Source organism: Rhinopithecus roxellana, chromosome 9 (genome assembly GCF_007565055.1).
Source record: "Rhinopithecus roxellana isolate Shanxi Qingling chromosome 9, ASM756505v1, whole genome shotgun sequence".
NCBI classification, from domain to species: Eukaryota; Metazoa; Chordata; class Mammalia; order Primates; family Cercopithecidae; genus Rhinopithecus; species Rhinopithecus roxellana.
Window position 1 is genome coordinate 109420565 of NC_044557.1, and position 23832 is coordinate 109444396.

At 41.1% G+C, this 23832-nt stretch overlaps 1 protein-coding gene and 1 pseudogene across 5 annotated transcripts in view; both read left to right on the forward strand.

Moving 5' to 3' along the window:
• Positions 1-23832, forward strand: part of PPP3CC (protein phosphatase 3 catalytic subunit gamma) — a 101966-nt gene that overhangs the window by 43034 nt on the left and 35100 nt on the right. For all 4 annotated transcript variants that reach the window (XM_010365370.2, XM_010365372.2, XM_010365371.2 and 1 more), the window contains exon 4: positions 12896-13007. In XM_010365370.2, the coding sequence (XP_010363672.1) occupies positions 12896-13007 (112 nt within the window). The remainder of the gene's footprint in view (positions 1-12895; positions 13008-23832) is intronic.
• On the forward strand, positions 1243-2241 carry LOC104663968 (annotated as a pseudogene). The gene has a single exon (XR_748196.2). The product of XR_748196.2 is annotated as a polyadenylate-binding protein 2 pseudogene (transcript).

The window sequence follows — 23832 nt, forward strand, 5'->3', positions numbered from 1 at the left end:
CCACCATGTCACTTCATATGTGGATGTGTGTACTGTAGCAGCCATGCTGTGACTATGAGGAGGAGACATGACTAAGGAGGAAAAAGCAGACCTGTCAATCGCAGATCACAGAGATACAGAGGGCTTGGTTTCTTGGTGAAGATGTTGAACTAGTACACCAAACCTGGACATCTCATCTCCAGACTTGATGTTTTTTTTTTTGAGACAGAGTCTCACTCACTCTGTCGCCCAGGCTGGAGTGCAGTGGGGCACCATCTCGGCTCATTGCAACCTCCGCCTCCCAGGTTCAAGTGATCCTCCTGCCTCAGCCTCCCGAGTAGCTAGGATTATAGGCACCCACCACCACGCCTGGCTAATTTTTGTATTTTTAGTAGAGACAGGGTTTCACCATGTTGGCCAGGCTAGTTTCAAACTCCTGACCTCAGGAGATCTGCCTGCCTCAGCCTCCCAGAGTGCTGGGATTACAGGCATGAGCCACCGCGCCGGGCCCAGACTTCGTGTTTTATGAGATATTTAAATATTTTACACAACAGCAAGTTGGATTTGGTTATCACTTGTATTTAAATGGTACAAGGTTGTTTTCCAGTTATTTCCATTCTGCACATTGCTGAAGTTAACATCTTTTTGAATATATCCGTGATGGCATTTCAGATACTTAGATCAGATTCTCACACATGAAGTAACTGGATGAAAGAGTAGATCATTTTTAAGACTGCTGTCGCCGATAAAACAGAATAGTAAGGTTTTTTTTTTCTTTGAGCCTTTTGATGTTCCCTCCTCATTTGTACCTATTACAAAGTGCTGACTGGGCACAATGGCTCACGCCAGTAATACTAGCACTTTGGGAGGCCAAGGAGGGTGGATCATCTGAGGTGAGGAGTTCGAGACCAGCCTGGGCGACATGGTGAAACCCCGTCTCTACTAAAAATACAAAAAATTAACCACATGTGGTGATGCATGCCTGTAGTCCCAGCTACTCGGGAGGCTGAGGCAGGAGAATCGCATGAACCCTGGTGGTAGAGGTTGCAGTGAGCCTAGATCATGCCCCTGCATTCTGGCCCAGGTGACCGAGTGAGACTCCGTCTAAAGAGAATAAAAATAAAAACAAAGTGCTTCCTCTTCCTCTGTGAGAGGGGAAGCTAAATTTGAGTTTTCTTTAATTGATTTTGAGAGAAAAGAAAAGATTAAAGGGAACATTTTCAGCAAAGATATATTGTATTAAATGCACAGAAGCCAGTCTGAGCGGCGGTGGCGGCGGCGGCAGCAGCAGCGGGGGTTGTGGGCGGTCGGGGCTCCGGGCCGGGGCGGCGGCGCCATTTTGTGCCCGGGGCCGGTGGGGAGGCCGGGGAGGGGGCCCCGGGGGGCGCAGGGGGACTACGGGAACGGCCTGGAGTCTGAGGAACTGGAGCCTGAGGAGCTGCTGCTGGAGCCCGAGCAGGAGCCCGAACCCGAAGAGGAGCCGCCCCGGCCCCACGCCCCCCCGGAAGCTCCGGGCCCTGGGCCTGGTTCGGGAGCCCCCGGCAGCCAAGAGGAGGAGAAGGAGCCGGGACTGGTCGAGGGTGACCCGGGGGTCGGCGCCATTGAGGACCCGGAGCTGGAAGCTATCAAAGGTCGAGTCAGGGAGATGGAGGAAGAAGCTGAGAAGCTAAAGGAGCTACAGAACGAGGTAGAGAAGCATATGAATGAGTCCACCTCCAGGCAATGCTGGCCCAGTGATCATGTCCATTGAGGAGAAGATGGAGGCTGATTCCCGTTCCATCTGTGTTGGCAATGTGGACTATGGTGCAACAGCAGAAGAGCTGGAAGCTCACTTTCATGGCTGTGGATCAGTCAACCGTGTTACCATACTCTGTGACAAATTTAGTGGCCATCCCAAAGGGTTTGCGTATATAGAGTTCTCAGACAGAGTCAGTGAGGACTTCCTTGGCCTTAGATGAGTCCCTATTTAGAGGAAGGCAAATCAAGGTGATCCCAAAACGAACCAACAGACCAGGCATCAGCACAACAGACCGGGGTTTTCCACGAGCCCGCTACCGCGCCCGGACCACCAACTACAACAGTTCCCGCTCTCGATTCTACAGTGGTTTTAACAGCAGGCGTCCGGGTTGCGTCTACAGGGGCCGGGCTAGAGCGACATCATGGTATTCCCCTTACTAAAAAAAGTGTGTATTAGGAGGAGAGAGAGGAAAAAAAGAGGAAAGAAGGAAAAAAAAAAAAAAAAAGAATTAAAAAAAAAAAAAACAGAAGATGACCTTGATGGAAAAAAAATATTTTTTTAAAAAAAGATATACTGTGGAAGGGGGGAGAATCCCATAACTAACTGCTGTGGAGGGACCTGCTTTGGGGAGTAGGGGAAGGCCCAGGGAGTGGGGCAGGGGGCTGCTTATTCACTCTGGGGATTCGCCATGGACACGTCTCAACTGCGCAAGCTGCTCCCCATGTTTCCCTGCCCCACTTCACCCCCTTGGGGGCTGCTCAAGGGTAGGTGGGCGTGGGTGGTAGGAGGTTTTTTTTTTACCCAGGGCTCTGGAAGGACATCAAACTGTTCTGCTTGTTACCTTCCCTCCGTCTTCTCGCCTTTCACAGTCCCCTCCTGCCTCCTCCTGTCCAGCCAGGTCTACCACCCACCCCACCCCTCTTCTCCGGCTCCCTGCCCCTCCAGATTGCCTGGTGATCTATTTTGTTTCCTTTTGTGTTTTTTTCTGTTTTGAGTGTCTTTCTTTGCAGGTTTCTGTAGCCGGAAGATCTCCGATCCGCTCCCAGCGGCTCCAGTGTAAATTCCCCTTCCCCCTGGGGAAATGCACTACCTTGTTTTGGGGGGTTTAGGGGTGTTTTTGTTTTTCAGTTGTTGTTTTTTTTTTGTTTTTTTTTCTTTGCCTTTTTTCCCTTTTATTTGGAGGGAATGGGAGGAAGTGGGAACAGGGAGGTGGGAGGTGGATTGTGTTTATTTTTTTAGCTCACTTCCAGGGGTGGGAATTTTTTTTTAAATATGTGTCATGAATAAAGTTGTTTTTGAAAATAAAAAATAAAAATAAATAAATAAATAAATAAATAAATGCACAGAAGCCACCAAAGAGAAAAATGTTATTAGATGACCAGGTGATATAAATGTTATTAGATGACCAATTGATGAATAGGTATTGACATACAGAAATGATTCTGGAGGCAGAGTAAAAATTCTGCTCACATAGAAGTGAAACAATAATTGAGTGGTTGAACAGATGTCTTGATAATCATGACCTTGTAATTGAACTATACAAGACAATTGTACAGTTGTGTCCTGATACATAAAATAAGGAAATAAAACTTGAAATTAGAGGCCAAGAAGCACATCACCAAATGACATTGTACTATGGGTGGATTGTGCCTTTATATATTTCATTACCTCAAAAAGGTGAGTTAGAAGGCACAAATGTATACCCAAATAAATCAAAAGATGTATTGTGTTCTTCGGCCGGGCACAGTGGCTCAAGCTTGTAATCCCAGCACTTTGGGAGGCCAAGACGGGCGGATCACGAGGTCAGGAGATCGAGACCATCCTGGCTAACACGGTGAAACCCCGTCTCTACTAAATATACAAAAACTAGCCGGGCGAGGTGGCGGGCACCTGTAGTCCCAGCTACTCCGGAGGCTGAGGCAGGAGAATGGCATAAACCCGGGAGGCGGAGCTTGCAGTGAGCTGAGATCCAGCCACTGCACTCCAGCCCGGGCGACAGAGCGAGACTCCGTCTCAAAAAAAAAAAAAAAAAAAAAAAAAAGATATATTGTGTTCTTGGTTGGGAAATGTAGGTATAGAAAAGATAAAGTGCATTCTAAATTTATATATTGATTTAATATAACTTTTCCTTGGAATATTTTGTGAAAATTGGTATCTTGGTAATGAAATTTAACCCCTCAAAAGAATAAAGCCACATAAGGTTATTTATTTATATATGTCTATATGTTTAAGCTTTATGATTATTTTGCAATGTCTGTTTGAAAATGTGTACATGCTTTAATGCAACAATTCCATTTTTGAGAACCTATGCTTTAGATGCATTCATAATTACATACAATGATGTTTAAATTGTTTGTCACAATGATTAAAAGTTTTTTTTGGCATTTGATAAACAGGCTTCAGGGATACAAAATACCCTGCAATGTGTAGGAGACTCCTAAACAACGAAGAACGAATGATTCTCAGGTTGTCAACAGTGCCTGTGTTAGATTCTGGGGATCTAACATGGAGATGCACAAACAAAGTCCTTTACTGTATTTTCTGTTGACAGGGACTGCATCATGTATTTATTTACCATCCATGAGAACCAAATCAGAGGAAGGGGCTAAGGCAGGACAGGAGCAGCTAACTTGGAGTGGTCAGGGTAGGATCTTTTGAGGAGGCAATTTTTGAACAGAATGACCTGCGGGAACAAGCTGTGCATAGATCAAGGGAACTACATTCCAGGCAGAGGATACAACCAGTGTAAAAGTTCACAGGCAGAAGCAAGTCTAGGGCAGTCCATGTATAGAAATGAGGCTGTCGAGGCTAGACAGAATAGTGAGTAAGGGAGAGATGGAAGAGATGCAGAGAGTTGGACAGATAGATGATGTCAGGACTAGTAAACCATGTCAATGCATTTGGGTTTTATTCTGAATGTGCTAGGATGTTGTTGGAGGAATTTTTTTTTTTTTTTTTTTTTTTTTTTTTTTGAGCAGGGGAGTGACGTATTCACATTTATGTTTTAAAACAATTACTTTGGCTGTTATAAGGTCAGTCGACTTTTGGAGCCCAAAAGCAAGTGCAGGGAGACCAGTGAGGATTTAATCTAGTAATATGGGTGAGAGATGTCAGTGATTAGATTAGGCATACTGAGAAACATTTGGATTCAGGATTTTGAAGTCTTTCCTTTTTGAGGAGGTGGGAAAGTCTCAGCCGAATTGATCAAGCTCCTCAGGTCATGGCACATTTCTCACCAGTCTTTGCAAAGTCCTTCTTTTTTGTTTTATTCTTTTTGTCCTTATCTGTGATCTCTGAGTTCCCTACTCTCTCCCCAGTAAACACATGCTTCTCCTATATTTAATATATGCTTCAGAATACATCTAATATATATATGAATGAATGATTCTCAGACTGTCAACAGTGCCTGTGTTAGATTCTGGGAAGCTAACATGGAGATGCACAAGCAAAGTCCTTTACTGTATTTTCTAGTGAGAGGGACAGCATATATATGTAATAAATATATGTTATATATATTATATACATATAATAAACATATACATATATAATAAATAAATAAATATATATATATTCATTAATTTGAGACAGAGTCTTGCTCTGTCTTCCAGGCTGGAGTACAGTGGCATGATCTCGGCTCACTACAACCTCCACCTCCCAGGTTCAAACAATTCTCCTGCCTCAGCCTTCCCAGTAACTGGGATTACAAGCACATGCTACCATGCCCAGCAATTTTTTTTGTATTTTTAGTAGGGACAGGGTTTCACCATGTTAACCAGGATGGTCTCGATCTCCTGACCTCGTGATCCACCTACCTCAGCCTCCCAAAGTGCTGGGATTACAGGCATGAGCTGCCACATCCAGCCAATATGTCTAATATATTAATTTTTTAATATATAGAACTTTTACAGATAAAACATTTTAATTTTACATAAATGATATGATGCTGTCCAGTAGTCCTGAAATGTTACCATACATCATTATTACCTGGAAGGCTTGTGCAAACACAGGTTGCAGGGCCCTGACCCTGTTTCTGATTAATCAGGCCTGGGGTGGAACCTGGCAATCTATATTCTGTCGGGTTCCCAGGTGATGCTCTTTATCACACTTTGAGATGAATGTGACTATACTTTGAGAACCACTGTTGTAGTGCTATTTATACTGTTGACTTTTTTCACTTACCACTGTGTTTTTAAGATGTACCCAGGTTACTAGTATATGTGCCTCTAGTTGATTGCTTTCTGCCTGTTGTATAGAATTTCATAGTATTTCTCTGTGACACTTTAGTTCTCTGTTCTGCTTGGTGGACACCTAGTTTAACTCCAATTTCTTTCTAAAATGAACACTGCTATGATGAACACCTTCATATAAATCTACCATGATTTAATGTCTATAGGGTTTATGAACAAAATGGGATTGCCAGGAGAAAGGGTGTGTGCATTCATACTTGAACTGAGCATTGATTGCCAAATGGCTCTTCAGAATGGCTGTGCAAGTCTCTGTTCCTACCAGTAGCACTGAAGAATTCCTATTTCCTCACATCCCTCCTTCCAGAATATGATTTTATCTCATATTATAATACTTGCCAATATAATGGGTATAAAGTAGTGTTCTACTGTTTTAATTAATGTTTCTCTAATTACTAATAAAATCAAGCATCTCATATGCCAGCCATTCAGCTCTTGCACTCACTCTCAGGAGTTTCTTATATGACCTTTCAGAGATAAGTTAAATGTATACTAGCATATTTGAAAATCTAATGAAAAAATAGTGTACTTGTCGCTATACATTGCCCTTTAAGTGTTGCTTTATCTGAGTCCCACAGATTTGGATATGTATTGCTTTCATTGTCATTCAGTATTTTATATTTTAAGAATTTTCTTAATGAAGTAGTATGTTTTTTCTTTACAGTCATGTAGGTTTTTTTAGAGCTAGTATTTTGTTACTGATTATTGATTTAATGTAATTTGATTAAAGAACACGATTGGAATAATATTCATTCTTTGAAATTTATTGAGACTCCTTGTGGTATAGTACAGAGTAGATTTTTGTGATTGTCCCATATATACTTGGAAAGAATGTGTATTCTCTAATTGTTGAGCTATTCTTTATAACTTTGACTATTTTTTTCTGCTTGCACTATCAGTTACTTTCAGCATTGTGTCAAAATTTCCAACCACAATTACAGTGTCATGCATCGCTTAATAAGGAGGGTACATTCTGAGAAATGGGTGCCGATTTTGCTGTTGTGAAATCATCATACAGTGTACCTACATAAACCTAGATGGTGTGGCCTGCTACACACCTAGGCTACATGGTATAGCCTGTTGCTCCCAGGCTACAAACCTGTACAGCATGTTATTGTGCTGAATACTGTAAGCAATTGTAACACAAGGGTAAGTATTGTGTGTCTAAACATATCTAGACATAGAAAAGATATAGTAAAAAAAATATAAAAGATAAAAAATGGAATACCTGTATAAAGTACTTACCGTGAATGAATTGTACAGGACTGGAAGTTGCTCTGGGTGAATCAGTGAATGATGAGTGAATGTGAAGTCCTAAGACATTGTTGTATACTACTGGATACTTTATAAACACTGTACACTTACTCTGCACTAAATTTATTAAAAAGTATTTTTCTTTCTTCAATAATGAATTAGCCTTAGCTTACTGTAACTTTTTACTTTATAAGATTTTTAATTTTGAGCTGCCATCTTGCATATCCCGTGTGTGTGCACCTAATCTCAGCTGGTCCACCCGAGACCCCCTAAGCACCAACCCTAGCCCCCTGCGTGGCCCCTTATCTGCTGAGAGAAGATGAAAGAAACAATTATGAGCCAGGAAAAACTCGCCAAACTGCAGGCACAAGTGCGCATTGGTGGGAAACGAACGGCTTGCAGAAAGAAGAAGGTGGTTCGTAGAACAGCCACAGCAGATGATAAAAAACTTGAGTTCTCCTTAAAGAAGTTAGGGGTAAACAATATCTCTGGTACTGAAGAGGTGAATATGTTTACAAACCAAGGAACAGTGATCCACTTTAACAACAGAGATGCCAGCAAACATTTTCACCAGTACAGGCCATGCTGAGACAAAGCAGCTGATGGAAATGCTCCCCAGCATCTTAAGCCAGCTTGGTCTGTCTGACTGTCTGACTTAAATTAGTCAGACTGTCTGACTAGTTTAAGGAGACTGGCTGAAGCTCTGCCCAAACAGTCTGTGGATGGAAAAGCACCCCTTGCTATTGGAAAGGATGACAATTATGAAGTTCCAGATCATGTGGAGAATTTTGATGAGGCTTCCAAGCATGAGGCAAACTGAATTGAGTCAACTTCTGAAGATAAAACTTGAAGAAGTTACTGGGAGCTGCTATTTTATATTATGACTGCTTTTTAAGAAATTTTTGTTTATGGATCTGATAAAATCTAGATCTCTTAATATTTTTAAGCTCAAGCCCTTGGACACAGCAGCTCTTTTCAGTTTTTGCTTATGCACAATTCATTCTTTGTAGCTAATTAAGCCGAAGAAGCCTGGGAATCAAGTTTGAAACGAAGGTTAATAAAGTTCTTTGCCTAGTATACCCCCCAAAAAATTTTTTTTTTAAATTTTTTTAACTTTTTGACTCTTTTGTAATACCACTTAGCTTACAAGTGGTATTATGAGTGAATGTGAAGGCCTAAGACTTATGCAGCTGTACAAGAATATTTTTCACTTATATTCTTATTCTGTAAACTTTATTAAAAAATTGTTTTACTTTTAAAATTTTTTGGTAAGAATGAAGACACACGCACACACACCACACACACACACGTGCATGCACGCGTAGGCCTATAGAGGGTCAGGATCATCAGTATCACTGTCTTTCACCTCCACATCTTGTCCCACTAGAAGGCCTTCAGGGGCAGTAACAGTCATGGAGCTGTCATGTCCTATAACAGTGCCTTCTGCTAGAATCCCTCCTGAAGGACCTGCCATATTAACAATGAGCCTTTTTCTTTTATAAATAGAAGAAACAAACTTGAAAATAATTATAAAAAGTACAGTATAGTAAATACACAAACCAGTAAATTTATCATTAGGTATTATGTACTGTACATAATTGTATGTGCTATACTTTTATACAACTGGCAGTGCAGTAGGTTTTTTTACATCAGCATCACCACAAACATGAAATGCCTGCATGTAGACATTATGATGGCTACATCACTAGGATGTGGGAATTTTTCAGTTCCATTTTAATTTTATGGGACCATTGTCCTATATGTGGTGTGTTGTTGACTGTAACAGCATTACGTGGTGCATGACTATATTGATTCATCTGTTTTTCAACATAGTCCTCTGTATTAGTTCTTTTTCATGCTGCTGATAAAGACATGCCCAAAATTGGGAACAAAAAGAGGTTTAATTGGACTTAACAGATCCACATGGCTGGGGAGGCCTCAGAATCATGGCAGGAGGCAAAAGGCAAAAGGTACTTCTTACATGGTGGTGGCAAGAATGAAGAAAAAGCAGAAGTGGAAACCCCTGATAAACCCATCAGATCTCATGAGACTTTTTCACTATTACAAGAATAGCACAGGAAAGACCAGCCCCCATGATTCAGTTACTGTCCCCTGGGTGTGGGGATTCTGGTAGCTACCATTCAAGTTGAGATTTGGGTGGGGACACTGCCAAAGCATATTAGCCTCTCAATTTTTGCTTGTGTTTTGAGGCTGTGAAATATATACGGAATATTTCATAATTGGTGTATACAATTGATTATCATCATTCATGGGTTCTGTATCTGCAAATATGCCTATGCTTCCTTCCTAAAATTTATTTGTAACCTCAAAATCAATACAGTGCTTTTGTAGTCACTGGTAGACATGTGGAGAGTGATCTACTACTTTGAGTCTCCCAACGCACATGTTGCCACCTCAGACTAAACAAGGCCACACTCTCCCTTCTTGTTTTAGCTCTCATGCTTTAAACAAGTATTCTTTTCATAGTCTATTTAGTGCCTGAATGCCTGCTATAGGTAACCAATCTCTTTAGTTTTTGGGTTTATCTTTCCTGCATTTTTTATGTACAAAGGAGATACATACATATGAATTTCATGTATCTTCTTTATTATATAGAGGGTGGCATACTATAGCTACTCTTGTACTTTTTTTTAGGAGACAGAGTCTCACTGTGTCACCCAGGTTGGAGTGCAGTGGCATGATCATTATCATAGCTCACTATAGCCTCAAACTCCTTGCCTCAAGGGATCCTCCTGCCTCAGCCTCCTAAATAGCTGGGACTACAGGCATGTGACCACCATAGCTGGCTAATTTTTAAAGGTTTTGTAGAGATGGGATCTTGCTGTATTGCCCAGGTTGATCTTAAACTCCTGGCCTCAAGCTATCCTCCTACCTTGGCCTCCTAAAGCACTGGGATTGCATTTGTGAGCCATTATGCCCAGCCATACTTTGCTTTTTTCATCTAAAAATGTATCCTGGAAATCACTCTAAATCAGTTTATAGAGATCTTCCTCATCCTTGTGCTTTATTGTTTGAGCGTATCATAGCTTAGCCTCTCTCCTGTGCATGGTCATTTAGGTTGTTCCTAATATTTTACTATTACATGCATGCTACAGCCTTGTGCATATTCATATTGTTGGAAGTGTATCTTCAGGGTAGATTCCTAGAAGTGGGTCAAAAGTTAAATGAATGTGTAGTTTTGTCAGTTTGGCCAAATTGTTTTTTTACTATGCAAATTATATTATTATTATTATTATTATTATTATTGGGATGGAGTTTTGCTCTGTCGCCCAGGCTGGAGTGCAATGGTGTGATCTCAGCTTACTGCAACCTCTACCTCCCAGGTTCAAGCGATTCTCCTGCCTCAGCCTCCCGAGTAGCTGGGATTACAGGCACCTGTCACCATGCCCAGCAAATTTTTGTATGTTTAGTAGAGACAAGGTTTCACCATGTTGGCCAGGCTGGTCTCAAACTCCTGACCTCAGGTTATCTGCCTGCCTCAGCCTCCCAAAGTGCTGGGATTGCAGGTGTGAGCCACTGCACCTGGCCTATTTTCATTTTTGTGTGGTCAAGTTTACCCATCTTTTATTTTATTGTGTCTGGATTTTTAGTCATTGGTTACACAGTTCTTACCTACATCAATTTTGACCTACACTGGGCTTAAGAACTCACTCATGTTTTCTTCTAGAACTTGTGTGGTTTTATCTTTTTACATTTAGATTGCTCATCCTTTTGTTGTTTATTGTACACTGTGTAAGATGTGGATCTAACTTTATCTTTTTTTTTAAATGGCAGCCACCTGACCCAGAGCCATTTATTTAAAAGTTCATCATTATTACAGTGATTTGAGATGCCACCTTTATTATTTACCATGTTTTTATAGGTACTTTTATACTGTATCTGTAGTATAAAATTCCACTGGTATATTTATCTACGTAAGGCCAGTACCACTGTTTTGATTATAGACGTTTGTATGTTTTAACATCTAGTAGGGCTAGTCTGCCCTCATAGTGTCTCTTTTTAGCATTTTCCTGGCTATTCTTTCTTGCATGTTCATTTTTCCATGTTAATTTTAGTGTTAACTTGTCTAACTCCATAAAATAGCTTGTTTGTATTTTTCTTGGAATTTCAATGACTTAAATTAGGGAGAACTGTAATCTTTTTTTTTTTTTTTTTTGAGACAGAGTCTCGCTCTGTCACCCAGGCTGGAATGCAGTGGCGTGATCTTGGCTCACTGCAACCTCTGCCTCCCATGTTCCAGTGATTCTCCTCCCTCAGCCTCCCAGGGTAGCTGGGATTACAGGCACTCGCCACTACGCCTGGCTAATTTTTGTATTTTTAGTAGAGGCGGGGTTTCACCATCTTGGCCAGGCTGTTCTCGAACTCTTGACCTCAGGTGATCTGCCCACTTTGGCCTCCAAAAGTGCTAGGATTACAGGCATAAGCCACTGTGCCCCGCCGAGAACGGTAATCTTTGCATGTTGATTCATTCTGTCCAAGAACAAGGAATGTCTTTCCATTATTTCATGTCTACTTTTATGTCTTATAGCGACATTTAAATTTTTTCCTTGTATGGATTTTGCACATTTCTTGTTAAATTTATTCCTGTGTCTTTAGGCCTCTTTGTTGCTGTTACAAATGGGGATTTCTCTACCATGATGTTCTGTTGATTGTTTCTGTATAAAAGGTCTTTTTTTGTTTGTTTGTTTTGAGACAGAGTTTCGCTCTTATTGCCCAGACTGGAGTGCTGTGGCGTGATCTCGGCTTGTGGCAACCTCCGCCTCCCGGGTTCAAGCAATTCTCGTGCCTCAGCCTCCCGAGTAGCTGAGATTACAAGCATGTGCCACCATGCCCGGCTAATTTTGTATTTTTAGGAGAGACAGGGTTTCTCCATGTTGGTCAGGGTAGTCTCGAACTCCCAACCTCAGGTGATCTGCCCACCTCGGCCTCCCAAAGTGCTGAGATTACAGGAATGAGCCACTGCACCTGGCCCTATTTTTTTTTTTTTTTTTTTTTTTTTTGAGATGGAGTCTCCCTGTGTTGCCCAGGTTGGCCTTGAACTCCTGGGCTGAAGTGAGCCACCTGCCTTAGCCTCCTGAGTAGCTGGAACCATATGCGTGCCGCTGTGCCCCACAGCTGTTGATTTTGTATGTTAATTTTATATCCTGCTACTTTACTGAATTATTTTATTATTTGAGTTAGTTTTATTGATTTTTGGGGGTTATATCTGCAAATAGAGATAGTTTTATTTTTTACTCATTCTTAACCCTCTAATTGAGGTGTAATTCAATTGGCTAATACCCTTACACCAGTTTTGAACAGTAGCAGAGATAGTAAATATTCTTGCCTTGTTCCTGGTCTTAGTGGAAATGCCTTTAGTGTTTCAGAATTAAATAAAATACAGGTTTTAGGACTAATATATGTGTGAGTGGCTTTCTGAGATAGTTCTAGATATTTAGAACATGAGAACAGAGATTAGAGAGAGATTTCTGTGAAAAAATCTGTGAAAGTTACTCTAGACTCTGTCAAATTCTAGGGCAGAAGTATATCACATTCAAAAGGTTTCATTTTTCAGTTTTGGAATAACAATGATATATGCCATTACAATAAGTCATTTGAATTATATAAATTGTGTTTATGCATTATAATGGTCACAAAGAAAATTTTATCTGTCTTATAGTGTGTGCTGTATTTATGGAGTTTAAAGATTAATCATCCCAAAACATTGTTCCTGCTTCGGGGAAATCATGAATGCAGGCATCTTACAGACTATTTCACCTTCAAACAGGAATGTAAGTATAATCACTCCTCTAGAACTTTTTTAGTTACCCTTTAACCTGTCCCAAGTAAATCAAACATAAAGAAAAAGAACTAATGGAATTCAAATGCTTCCTGTCCTGTTGTTATTTTTTTCACCTGCAAAGAACTAAGACTATCTTCTAAGGCATTTATTTTGAATATAACTTTTGGGTTCCCCTTTGTTTAAAAAATAATTAATTTGGGATATTTGGAAAGCATAGAGTAGTCTAAAGAAGATAAAAGTGTCCATAGTCAAGGCCAGGCGCGGTGGCTCAAGCCTGTAATCCCAGCACTTTGGGAGGCCGAGACGGGTGGATCACTAGGTCAGGAGATTGAGACCATCCTGGCTAACACGGTGAAACCCCGTCTCTACTAAAAAATACAAAAATCTAGCCGGGCGAGGTGGCGGGCGTCTGTAGTCCCAGCTACTCGGGAAGCTGAGGCAGGAGAATGGCGTAAACCCGGGGGCGGAGCTTGCAGTGAGCTGAGATCAGGCCACTGCACTCCAGCCTGGGCGACAGAGCGAGACTCCGTCTCAAAAAAAAAAAAAAAAAGTGTCCTTAATCAGGTTGCAGTGAGCCAAGATCACGCCACTCTACTCCAGCCTGGGCGACAAAGCAAGATTCCGTTTCAAAAAAAAAAAAAGTGTCAGTAATCATGCCACTTAGAAGTAATCAGTGTTATCACACTATTTGAAATATGGTTTTCCATTCTTTTTCATTATTATGAAATAGTTCAGGTATATATATATATCTACCTGTATATATTTTTAAAATAAAATTGGGCTCATATGTAGTGTTTAATACATTTCTGTTTCACCTAATAGCATTTTTTCCATATCATTAAATATTTTTGACAACATGGCTTGTAAGTGTTATTTTAATTTTTTAAAAGTATTCCATCTTACAAATGCACAATCATATATGTAGCTAATTTACTAACAATCATAGGATAGTTAGGTTGTTTCTAACTGTAAGCACTATTGTAATAGTAAAAATAAGTTTAATATAAAAGTAGAATTATTGGCCGGGCACGGTGGCTTATGCCTGTAATCTCAGCACTTTGGGAGACCGAGGCAGGTGGATCACAAGGTCAGGAGTTCAAGACCAGCCTGACCAACATGGTGAAACCCCTGTCTCTACTCAAAATACAAAAATTAGCCGGGTGTGGTGGTGTGTGCCTGTAATCCCAGCTACTCAGGAAGCTGAGGCAGGAAATGACTTGAATCCGGGAGACAGAGGTTGTGGTGAGCTGAGATCCTGCCACTGCACTCCAGCCTGGGCAACAGAGCGAGACTCTGACTCAAAAAGAAAAAGTAGAATTATTTTGAAAGTCAAAACATTACTTGCTGATTTAAAAAACAACACAGTGGGAAGCTGAGGCTAGACGATCCCTTCAGCCCAGGAGTTTTAGACTAGCCTTGGCAATACAGTGAGATGCTGTCTCAAAAAAACAAACTCATAGATTTCCTTGACTAGCATTTAGTACTCATAATTGGCTGCTCACTGACACACAGTGTGATGCTGACTATGTTGGGGATGTTTGGGAGATCCTGCCCCAGGGCATTTGCATTTTTAGTTCTTCTTTTCCCAGATCTCTATCTGCTTATAAGACATACATTCTATTTCATTCATGTCATTTCTTCTGAGATTTTCTCCTCTGGTTGCTTTTTAAATCATAATCTCATGATTTTACCCTCATACCCTGTTTCTTAGTGTTTCTCAACACCTGAGATTTATGTATATTTATTTGTTGACTGTCTTTCTCTGCCACCAGATTGTAAGCTTCATGCCAGCAGGGATACATTTTGTTCACTGTTGTTTTCCCCAACACCCACAACAGTATTAGTTGCTCATCGAAGTTGCTTAATAAATACTGATTGAGTTCATTTGAATGAATGAGCATCTATGATTTGTATCTTCAGAACAAACTCTCAAAAAAGAATTTCTGGGTTAGAGGGCACGCACATTTTAAAGTCTTTTGACATACTCTAAAGTAGTCTTCCAGAAAATATGTATATTGGGTTATACACTAAAAAAATTTTTTTTTTTTGTGATGAAAGTACTGAAATAAACGAAAGCAAAATTTTACCTGTTTTGACTTCTAAAATATTAGCATATTCTCTATAAAATAAGCTAAACTAAATCTCTTGGGTCCCATCTGGCTCTAAAATCTACCACCTTTTTTTTTTTTTTTTGAGACGGAGTCTCGCTCTGTCGCCCGGGCTGGAGTGCAGTGGCCGGATCTCAGCTCACTGCAAGCTCCGCCTCCCGGGTTTAGGCCATTCTCCTGCCTCAGCCTCCGGAGTAGCAGGGACTGCAGGCGCCCTCCACCTCGCCCGGCTAGTTTTTTGTATTTTTAGTAGAGACGGGGTTTCACCGTGTTAGCCAGGATGGTCTCGATCTCCTGACCTCGTGATCCGCCCGTCTCGGCCTCCCAAAGTGCTGGGATTACAGGCTTGAGCCACCGCGCCCGGCCTTTTTTTTCTTTTTTGAGGCGGAGTCTCGCTCTGTCGCCCAAGCTGGAGTGCAGTGGCCGGATCTCAGCTCACTGCAAGCTCCACCTCCCGGGTTTATGCCATTCTCCTGCCTCAGCCTCCTGAGTAGCTGGGACTACAGGCGCCAGCCACCTCGCCCGGCTAGTTTTTGTATTTTTAGTAGAGACGGGGTTTCACCGTGTTAGCCAGGATGGTCTCGATCTCCTGACCTCGTGATCCGCCCATCTCGGCCTCCCAAAGTGCTGGGATTACAGGCTTGAGCCACCGCGCCGGGCCAATCTACCCCTTTTAACGAATCCTGAAGATATAAGTATACTTTAGTGTTTGTATGGTTGATATTTTGATCGTGGATTTCATTTTGTATCTTATTCAGATTTTTCTGCAGATTATTATCTTAGAAGAATCTATTATAAACTATTTAAACTTTTATTCCAAAAATAATTTTCAAAGTTAAAAAAACTTTTACATTTGTTTTCAGAGACTCAGAGTTTATTCATCTGCCACAGATCCATTTACTGACAGGTAGATTGCTATTTATAGTGTTTCATAAGCTCATACGAATTCTCGCTGCCAGTAGCTTCTTACATTGGAGATGGCAGTTGTAATGACAACCTCTCTCCTAGTAGAGCCTCAAAGAAAAGGTCTTTGTTATTAAGATAAATTTTAGAGGATAATCACTTTTTAAAAAGTCCCTCTGTCAAAAATGTCAGCTACAAGAGGGCAAGATACAGATCCTTCCGGCCCTTGGTGACTTAGTGGAATAAACACTTTAAATCAGCAGATAATTACTGGGAAGTTTTAAATCTACTGTTGGTGGATGTTTAAATTGGTGTAGGCTGAGCATGGTGGCTCATGCCTATAATCCCAGTACTTTTGGAGGCTGGGGTGAGTGGATCACTTGAGCCCAAGAGTTCAAGACCAGCCTGGTCAACATGTTGAAACCCCATCTCTACAAAAAAAAAAAAACACAAAAAATTAGCTGTGCATGGAGGCACTCACCTATAGTCCTAGCTACTCAGAGTAGGAGGCTGATTGAGGTGGGAGGATCACCTGAGCTCAGGAGTTTGAGGCTATAGTGAGCCATGATCACCACTACCCTCCAGCCTGGGAGACAGAGTGAGACCCTGTCTCAACAACAACAACAACAACAAAGATGTAAAATATTGGAAGAGCAATTTTGTAATATATATATAAATTTTAAGTGCATATCCCCTTGATCTGGCAGTTTCATTTGTAGGAATTTATTATGCAGATTGTATTACTTTTTGAATGCTGCATAAAAAATTATGACAAATTTAGTGGCTTAAAAGAACACATTTATTATCTCATAGTTATTGTAGGTCAGAAGTCCAGGCCACAGTGTGGCTAGATTCTCTGTATAGAATCTCACTGAAATCAAGGTGTTTCCAGGGTTTCAGTTCTCACCTGGGGCTTAGGGTCTTTATCCAAGGTCACTTGTTGGCAGTCCTTGTAACTGTAGGATTAAGGTCCCTGTTGTCTTGTTAGCTGTTGACCAGGGATGACTGCTCAGCTTCTGGATATTGCTTGCAGTTCCATAACATGTAGCCTCCAGTGGTAGTTCGCAATATGAATGTTTGCTTTTTTCCAGGCTGCCCTGAATGCATCTCTCTGACCTTCTCTTCTGTGATCAGCTAGCTGGAAAGAAACCCTCACTCAGTTTTTAAAAGGCTCATCTTAGGTCAAGCATGGTGGCTCATGCCTGTAATTTCAGCACTTTGGGAGGCCAAAGGGGAGAGGATCACTTAAGGCCAGGAGTTCAAGACTAGCCTGAGCAACATAGTGAGACCTCCTCTCTACCAAAAAGAAAATTAAAAACTTAAAATTCAGTCAGCCTGCATGGTGGTGCAAGCCTGTAGTCCCAGCCATTTAAGAAGCTGAGACTGAGGGATAGATTGAGCGTAGGTGTTTGAGATTACAGTGGGCTGATTGTGCCACTGCATTCTAGCCTGAGTGATAGAGTGAGACCCTGTCCCTAAAAATAAATAAGTAAATAAATAAATAAATGTTCACCTGATTAGATCAGGCCCTCCCAAGATAGTCTTTCTTTTGCCATGTAATGGGACAAAATAATGGGAGTCTCATCATACTTAGAGTTTTCATCCACTAAAAGAGGAGTGGATTATACATACAAAGATGTAGGTCAATTCAGGTCATTTTAGAATTCATCCACCAAACAAATATACTCACAAAAAGACAGTAAGATATGGATGCTTAAGGATGTTCACTGCAGTGTTAATTATAACAACAACAACAACAACAACAACAAAAAGATAATCTAAATGTCGACAAGACAGTGATGAATAATATGCCTTTTAACAATGGAATGCTAGGCAGCTATTGAAAGACCAAGGTGGCCAGGTGCAGTGGCTTATGCCCACACTTTGGGAGGCTGAGATGGGGGCATTGCTTGAGCCCAGCAGTTTGAGACTAACCTGGGCAACATAGTAAGACTCTCTCTACAAAAAATTTAAAAATTAGCTGAGTGTGGTGGGTGGCATGTGCCTATAGTTATAGCTACTTGGGAGGCTGAGGCAGGAGGATTGCATGAGCCCAGGAATTCAAGGCTGCAGTGAGCTATGATCACCACACTCCAGCCTGGATGATAGAGCAAGTCTCTGTCTCCAAAAACAAAAGACAGACCAAGATAGACCCATAATATGTACTGATATGGAGAGATGCTATTTTTAAAGCCATTTGCAGAGCATGTAAATGGTTATCTCCTTTGTAAATTAAAAATATATAATGTACAGAAGAAATCATTAACAGTGGGAGGTTGGGTTAGGAGGACTTATAGTTGTTATTGTTGTTGTTGTTTTTTTTGAGATGCTGTGTTGATATGTTGCCCAGGCTAGTCTCAAACTCATGCAATCCTCCAGCCTTAGCCTCCTAAATAGCTGGGACTATAAGTGCATGCCATCACGCATGACTGACTTTTAATTTTATATCCTCTCTAGTATTGTTTGAGTTATTTTTTACCACCACTGTGTACTACTTTTATAATTATTATTATTTTTCAAATTGGTAATGTAAAAATTACCCAGTTGGGGCCCAAGCATTTGAAAAGCTTTGTAAGCACCCGAGGTAGTTCAGCTGTGTGCTGCTGGTTAAGAATGACGGCTCTGGAGTCTTTAGGAAGCTTCTTTTTTTTTTTTTTTTGAGACGGAGTCTCACTCTGTCGCCCAGGCTGGAGTGCAGTGGCCGGATCTCAGCTCACTGCAAGCTCCGCCTCCCGGGTTCACGCCATTCTCCTGCCTCAGCCTCCCGAGTAGCTTGGACTACAGGCGCCCGCCACCTCGCCCAGCTAGTTTTTTGTATTTTTTTTAGTAGAGATGGGGTTTCACCGTGTTAGCCAGGATGGTCTCGATCTCCTGACCTCGTGATCTGCCCGTCTCGGCCTCCCAAAGTGCTGGGATTACAGGCTTGAGCCACCACGCCCGGCCAGGAAGCTTCTACTATTCTTTGGGAACCACTTCACCAAATACAAAAATTAGAAATATTTTATTTTATATTATTTTTCTAAATCAAACATTGGGGTATTCTTTAACACCTTCATTTCTTACCTGGGAACATTAAATAATGCATATAGCAGTTAACAAATGCCCTGGAATATAATGCTTGATAACAGTCAGCTAATTTTATTAATTAGGAGTAGATACGTAGTGAAGAAAGCTCCCTATGACTGCCTTTGTTTTGAATTAAATTTCAGAGGTTTTTTAGGTGACATTTTTCTTAATTATTCTTCTGTCTTTTCAGAATTGTTTTTTAATTTTTAATTTTTATGGGTATATAGTAGGTGTATGTATTTATGGGATACATGAGATATTTTGATACAGGGATGCAATGTGTAATAATAACATCAGGGATTTTTTTGACAGGTATAAATGGTTCAGACTATTTTTAGAAGCTGGAACAATAGGTCCTGGAAACATTTTAAGTGTCTCCTTTTGCCCATAATTTCTAATCTCAGGTTTTTATTTGCTTTTCACATGATTTAACTGTAGTTAAACCTGATAGCTTTCTTTTTTTCCTGTCTACCAAGATAGTCCTTCTTTTTTTATTATAATGCTGCATCTGAAATGTAAATAAATCTTGGAACAAGCACACAAATTCAAGTATAAGTTTAAAATTTTATTCCTGTATAAGGAGAGAGCATGTGTGTTGCTGTGCATGGGTGTTTTTACTGATAAGCTCATCTCTCTTCAGTGGCCACTGTGGCTTCAAGAATTAGCATCTTATAATTAGTAAGGGATGCTTAGTTTCAGATTGTGCAGCTGTAATCTTGTTCATGTTTTTAAGGGGGAAGTGGGTGAAGGCTTTTCTTGTATCAATCTTAAATTGCTGTATAATGCAGAGATTTTTTAAAAATATTCCTTTCTTTATGGAAAAGTATACTGCTTTTTTTCCTTTTTTAAAAAACTGATATGTAATAGTTGTACCTATTTTTGAGGTACATGTGATATTTTTACTATATGTGTACAATGTATAATTATTAAGTCAGGGTAACTGCAATATCCATCACCTCAAACATTTATTTTTTGTCTAACAGTTAAACAAAATTTATTTTTTTAAGAGACAGGGTCTCATTCTGTTGTCCAGGCTCGAGTACAATTGTGTAATCATAGCTCACTTCAACTTTGAACTCCTCGACTTAAGTGATTCTCTTGCCTCAGCCTCCCGAGTAGCCGGGACTGTAGGTGTATGCCACCATGTCTGGCTAATTTTTAAATTTTTTTGTAGAGACTGAGTCTCGCTTATGTTGCCAAGGCTGATCTTGAACTTCTCAAACGATCCTCCTGCCTTGGCCTCCCAACATGCTGAGATTACAGGTGTGAGCCGCCATGCCTAGCCCCTAACAGTTAAATTTTGACATATCATTTGTTTTCGCAAAAGTATTGTTTCATTGTTATCTACTTAGAAAGCAAGAGGCATAGTGTCTGTCTTGTTTTGTCTTTTCCTTTTCTTCCCTTTTCCCTTCCCTTTTCCCTTCCCTTCTCTCTTCCCTTCTCCCTTCCCTTGTCCTCTCCCCTCCCCTCCCCTCCCCTCCCCTCCCCTCCCCTCCCCTCCCCTCCCCTCCCCTCCCCTCCTCTCCTTTCCACAGGGTCTTGCTTGTTGCCCAGGTTGTAGCACACTGGTGAAATCATAGCTCACTACAGCCTCAACCTCCCAGGCTCAAGCGGTCTCTACACGTCAGCCTCCTGAGTAGCTGGGACTACAGGCTTGAGCCCTCATGCCCAGCCTATTTTTATGTATTTATTTATTTATTTATTTTCTTTGAAGGAACCTCGTGTTTATATTATTCCATAAATGCTGTGGGTTCAAGCTCATAGCTCTGGGTCAAAGTTTCTACTAAAGTAAATGAATTTCTTATTTCCACGAACCTGTTTTTTTTTTTTTTTTTTGAGGCAGAGTCTTGCTTTGTCACCCAGGCTGGAGTGCAGTGGCACAATCTCGGCTCACTGCAACCTCTGCCTCGCAGGTTCAAGCGATTCTCCTGCCTCAGCCTCCTAAGTATCTGGGATTACAGGTGTGCGCCACCACGCCTGGGTAATTTTTGTATTTTTAGTAGAGATAGGGTTTCACTGTGTTGGTCAGGCTGGTCTCGAACTCCTGACCTTGTGATCCACCCACCTTGGCCTCCCAAAGTGCTGGGATTACAGGTGTGAGGCACCGTGCCCGGCCCTTCCAGGAACCATGTTTTTAAATGTATAGTTAAATAGCTTACTGACAAGTTCCAGAAACTCCTGTAATTTTACTAATGAAAGCAGTATTGTTATGACAACTGGATTTTTAAAAAAAAATAAACAAATATTGTTTGTCATTGCTCACTGCAGCGTTTTTTTAGAGTAGCAAAAGATTGGTCTAATTAGATTGTGGCATATCTATAAAGCAAAATACTAGGTAGATGTTAAAAAATTACAAAGCTCTTCAGTAGGGGAGGCAAAATTTTACCTTTACTCTCAGAGTTTTTCAGCAGGGCCGGAGAATTAAATTGACATAAGATAAATTAATAGGAGAAGAGCATACAGATTTATTTAATATAAGTTCTATATGACATAGGAGCCGCTGTAAGAAAATGAAGACCCAGAGACTCAGAGTTGAACACTTACATGCTGAATTGGATGAAAAGTAATAAGTTGTGAAAAAGGAACTAAATGATGTGAGGAGGCTAGAAGATAAGAGTTATGTTATTTGAATTCAGCCTCAACTATTAATCCTTGGTGATAACAATGTTATTTTCCTTCTTGTACACGGAGGGCATCTTTCTTTTCTTTTTGTTTTTTTAACTTTTATTTTAAGTTCAGGGGTACATGTACAGGTTTGTTATATAGGCAAACTTGTGTCATAGGGGTTTGCTATATAGATTATTTTGTCACCCAGGCACTAAGCCTAGTACCCAGTAGTTATTTTTCCTGATCCTCTCCCTCCTCCTACCCTCCATTTTCAAGTAGGTCTCAGTGTCTGTTGCTCTGGGAGGGCATCTTTCAAATGGGAATTTCATCTCCTGCTTTTAAAAAGCAGCATAGGCCGGGCGCGGTGGCTCAAGCCTGTAATCCCAGCACTTTGGGAGGCCGAGACGGGCGGATCACGAGGTCAGGAGATCGAGACCATCCTGGCTAACACGGTGAAACCCCGTCTCTACTAAAAATACAAAAACTAGCCGGGCGAAGTGGCGGGCGCCTGTAGTCCCAGCTACTCGGGAGGCTGAGGCAGGAGAATGGCGTAAACTCGGGAGGCGGAGCTTGCAGTGAGCTGAGATCTGGCCACTGCACTCCAGTCCGGGCGACAGAGCGAGACTCCGCCTCAAAAAAAAAAAAAAAAAAGCAGCATAAGCTGGGCACTGTAGCATGTGCCTGTAATCCCAGCTACTTGGGAAGCTGAACTGGGAGGATCACTTGAGGCCAGGAGTTTGAGACCATCCTGGGCATGTAACAAGACCCCGTTTCAAAAAAAAAGAAGAAGAAGAAACAGCACGAAGGCCAGAGTGATCTTCTTGCACCTGTGGTTTTTCAAGTGCCTTTTTTTTTTTTTTTTTTTTGAGACGGAGTCTTGCTCTGTCTCCCAGGCTGGAGTGCAGTGGCCGGATCTCAGCTCACTGCAAGCTCAGCCTTCCGGGTTCTCGCCATTCTCCCGCCTCAGCCTCCTGAGTAGCTGGGACTACAGGCGCCCGCCACCTCGCCCGGCTAATTTTTTGTATTTTTTTAGTAGAGACGGGGTTTCACCGTGTTAGCCAGGATGGTCTCGATCTCCTGACCTCGTGATCCGCCCGTCTCGGCCTCCCAAAGTGCTGGGATTACAGGCTTGAGCCACCGCGCCCGGCTTTCAAGTGCCTTTAACTCAAAGTTGTCAGTGTGCTGGAGTGGCGTATTTTGGGGTGGCATACTCTTAATTCCATTCTTCCTCTGAAGATGTGGCATGATAGCCAAAATGTGTTCTTAAGTACAAAAAGCAAGTAAAGAACAGTACATATGTGCTATCGTGTATGTAAAAACCAAAAGGATGTTTTGGAAAGAGAAGAAACATACATATCTGCATGTGTATGCATAGAATATCTTTGTAAAGACACCCAGGAGACTGGTAATATTGGTTACTTGCAGAGAGAGGGCAGGAGGCACATTATACCCTTTTGTGGCTTTTAAAATTTGAGCTATGTCTCACGTCTGTAATCCCAGCATTTGGGAGACTGAGGTGGGAGAATCTCTTGAGGCCAGGAGTTCTAGGCCGCAGTAAGCTATGATAATGCCACTGCACTCCAGCCTGGGTGACAGAATGAGACCCTGTCTCAGATAATAATAATAGTAAATAAAGCAAATAAAAATGGAAACAAATATATCATCAGTGACTAGACCAGATTGTGATTTCTTGCAGGTAGTGCTGACTCTCAGAATTGCTTTCAAAGGGTTTTGTTGAAAATTTTGTTTTGTTAATGTTGTATTATGGATACTAGTTAGAACTTATATCCGTGTCATCCTATGGCTGTAGTGCATTTTCCCTTCGCTATAGAAATAACTGTTTTTTGGGATATATCCTAAAAATTTGTCTTGAAAATAAAGCACTTAAATCAGCTAATTTAACCACTGGGAATTATGTATTTGGCTATTTAGATTCTCCTATTCAAAATCTTATTTAAAAATAATGATTAGGAGAAATATTAGAGGGTCATTAAGAGCATGAACAGGTTTGAGTCCCAGTTCTGCCAGTTACTAGCTTGCAGCTTTGGGCAAGTAAGCCTAATTTCCTCAGTTTTTGAATGAAGACAGTAACAATATCTACTTCATAGGGTTTCTGTGAGTATTAAATAC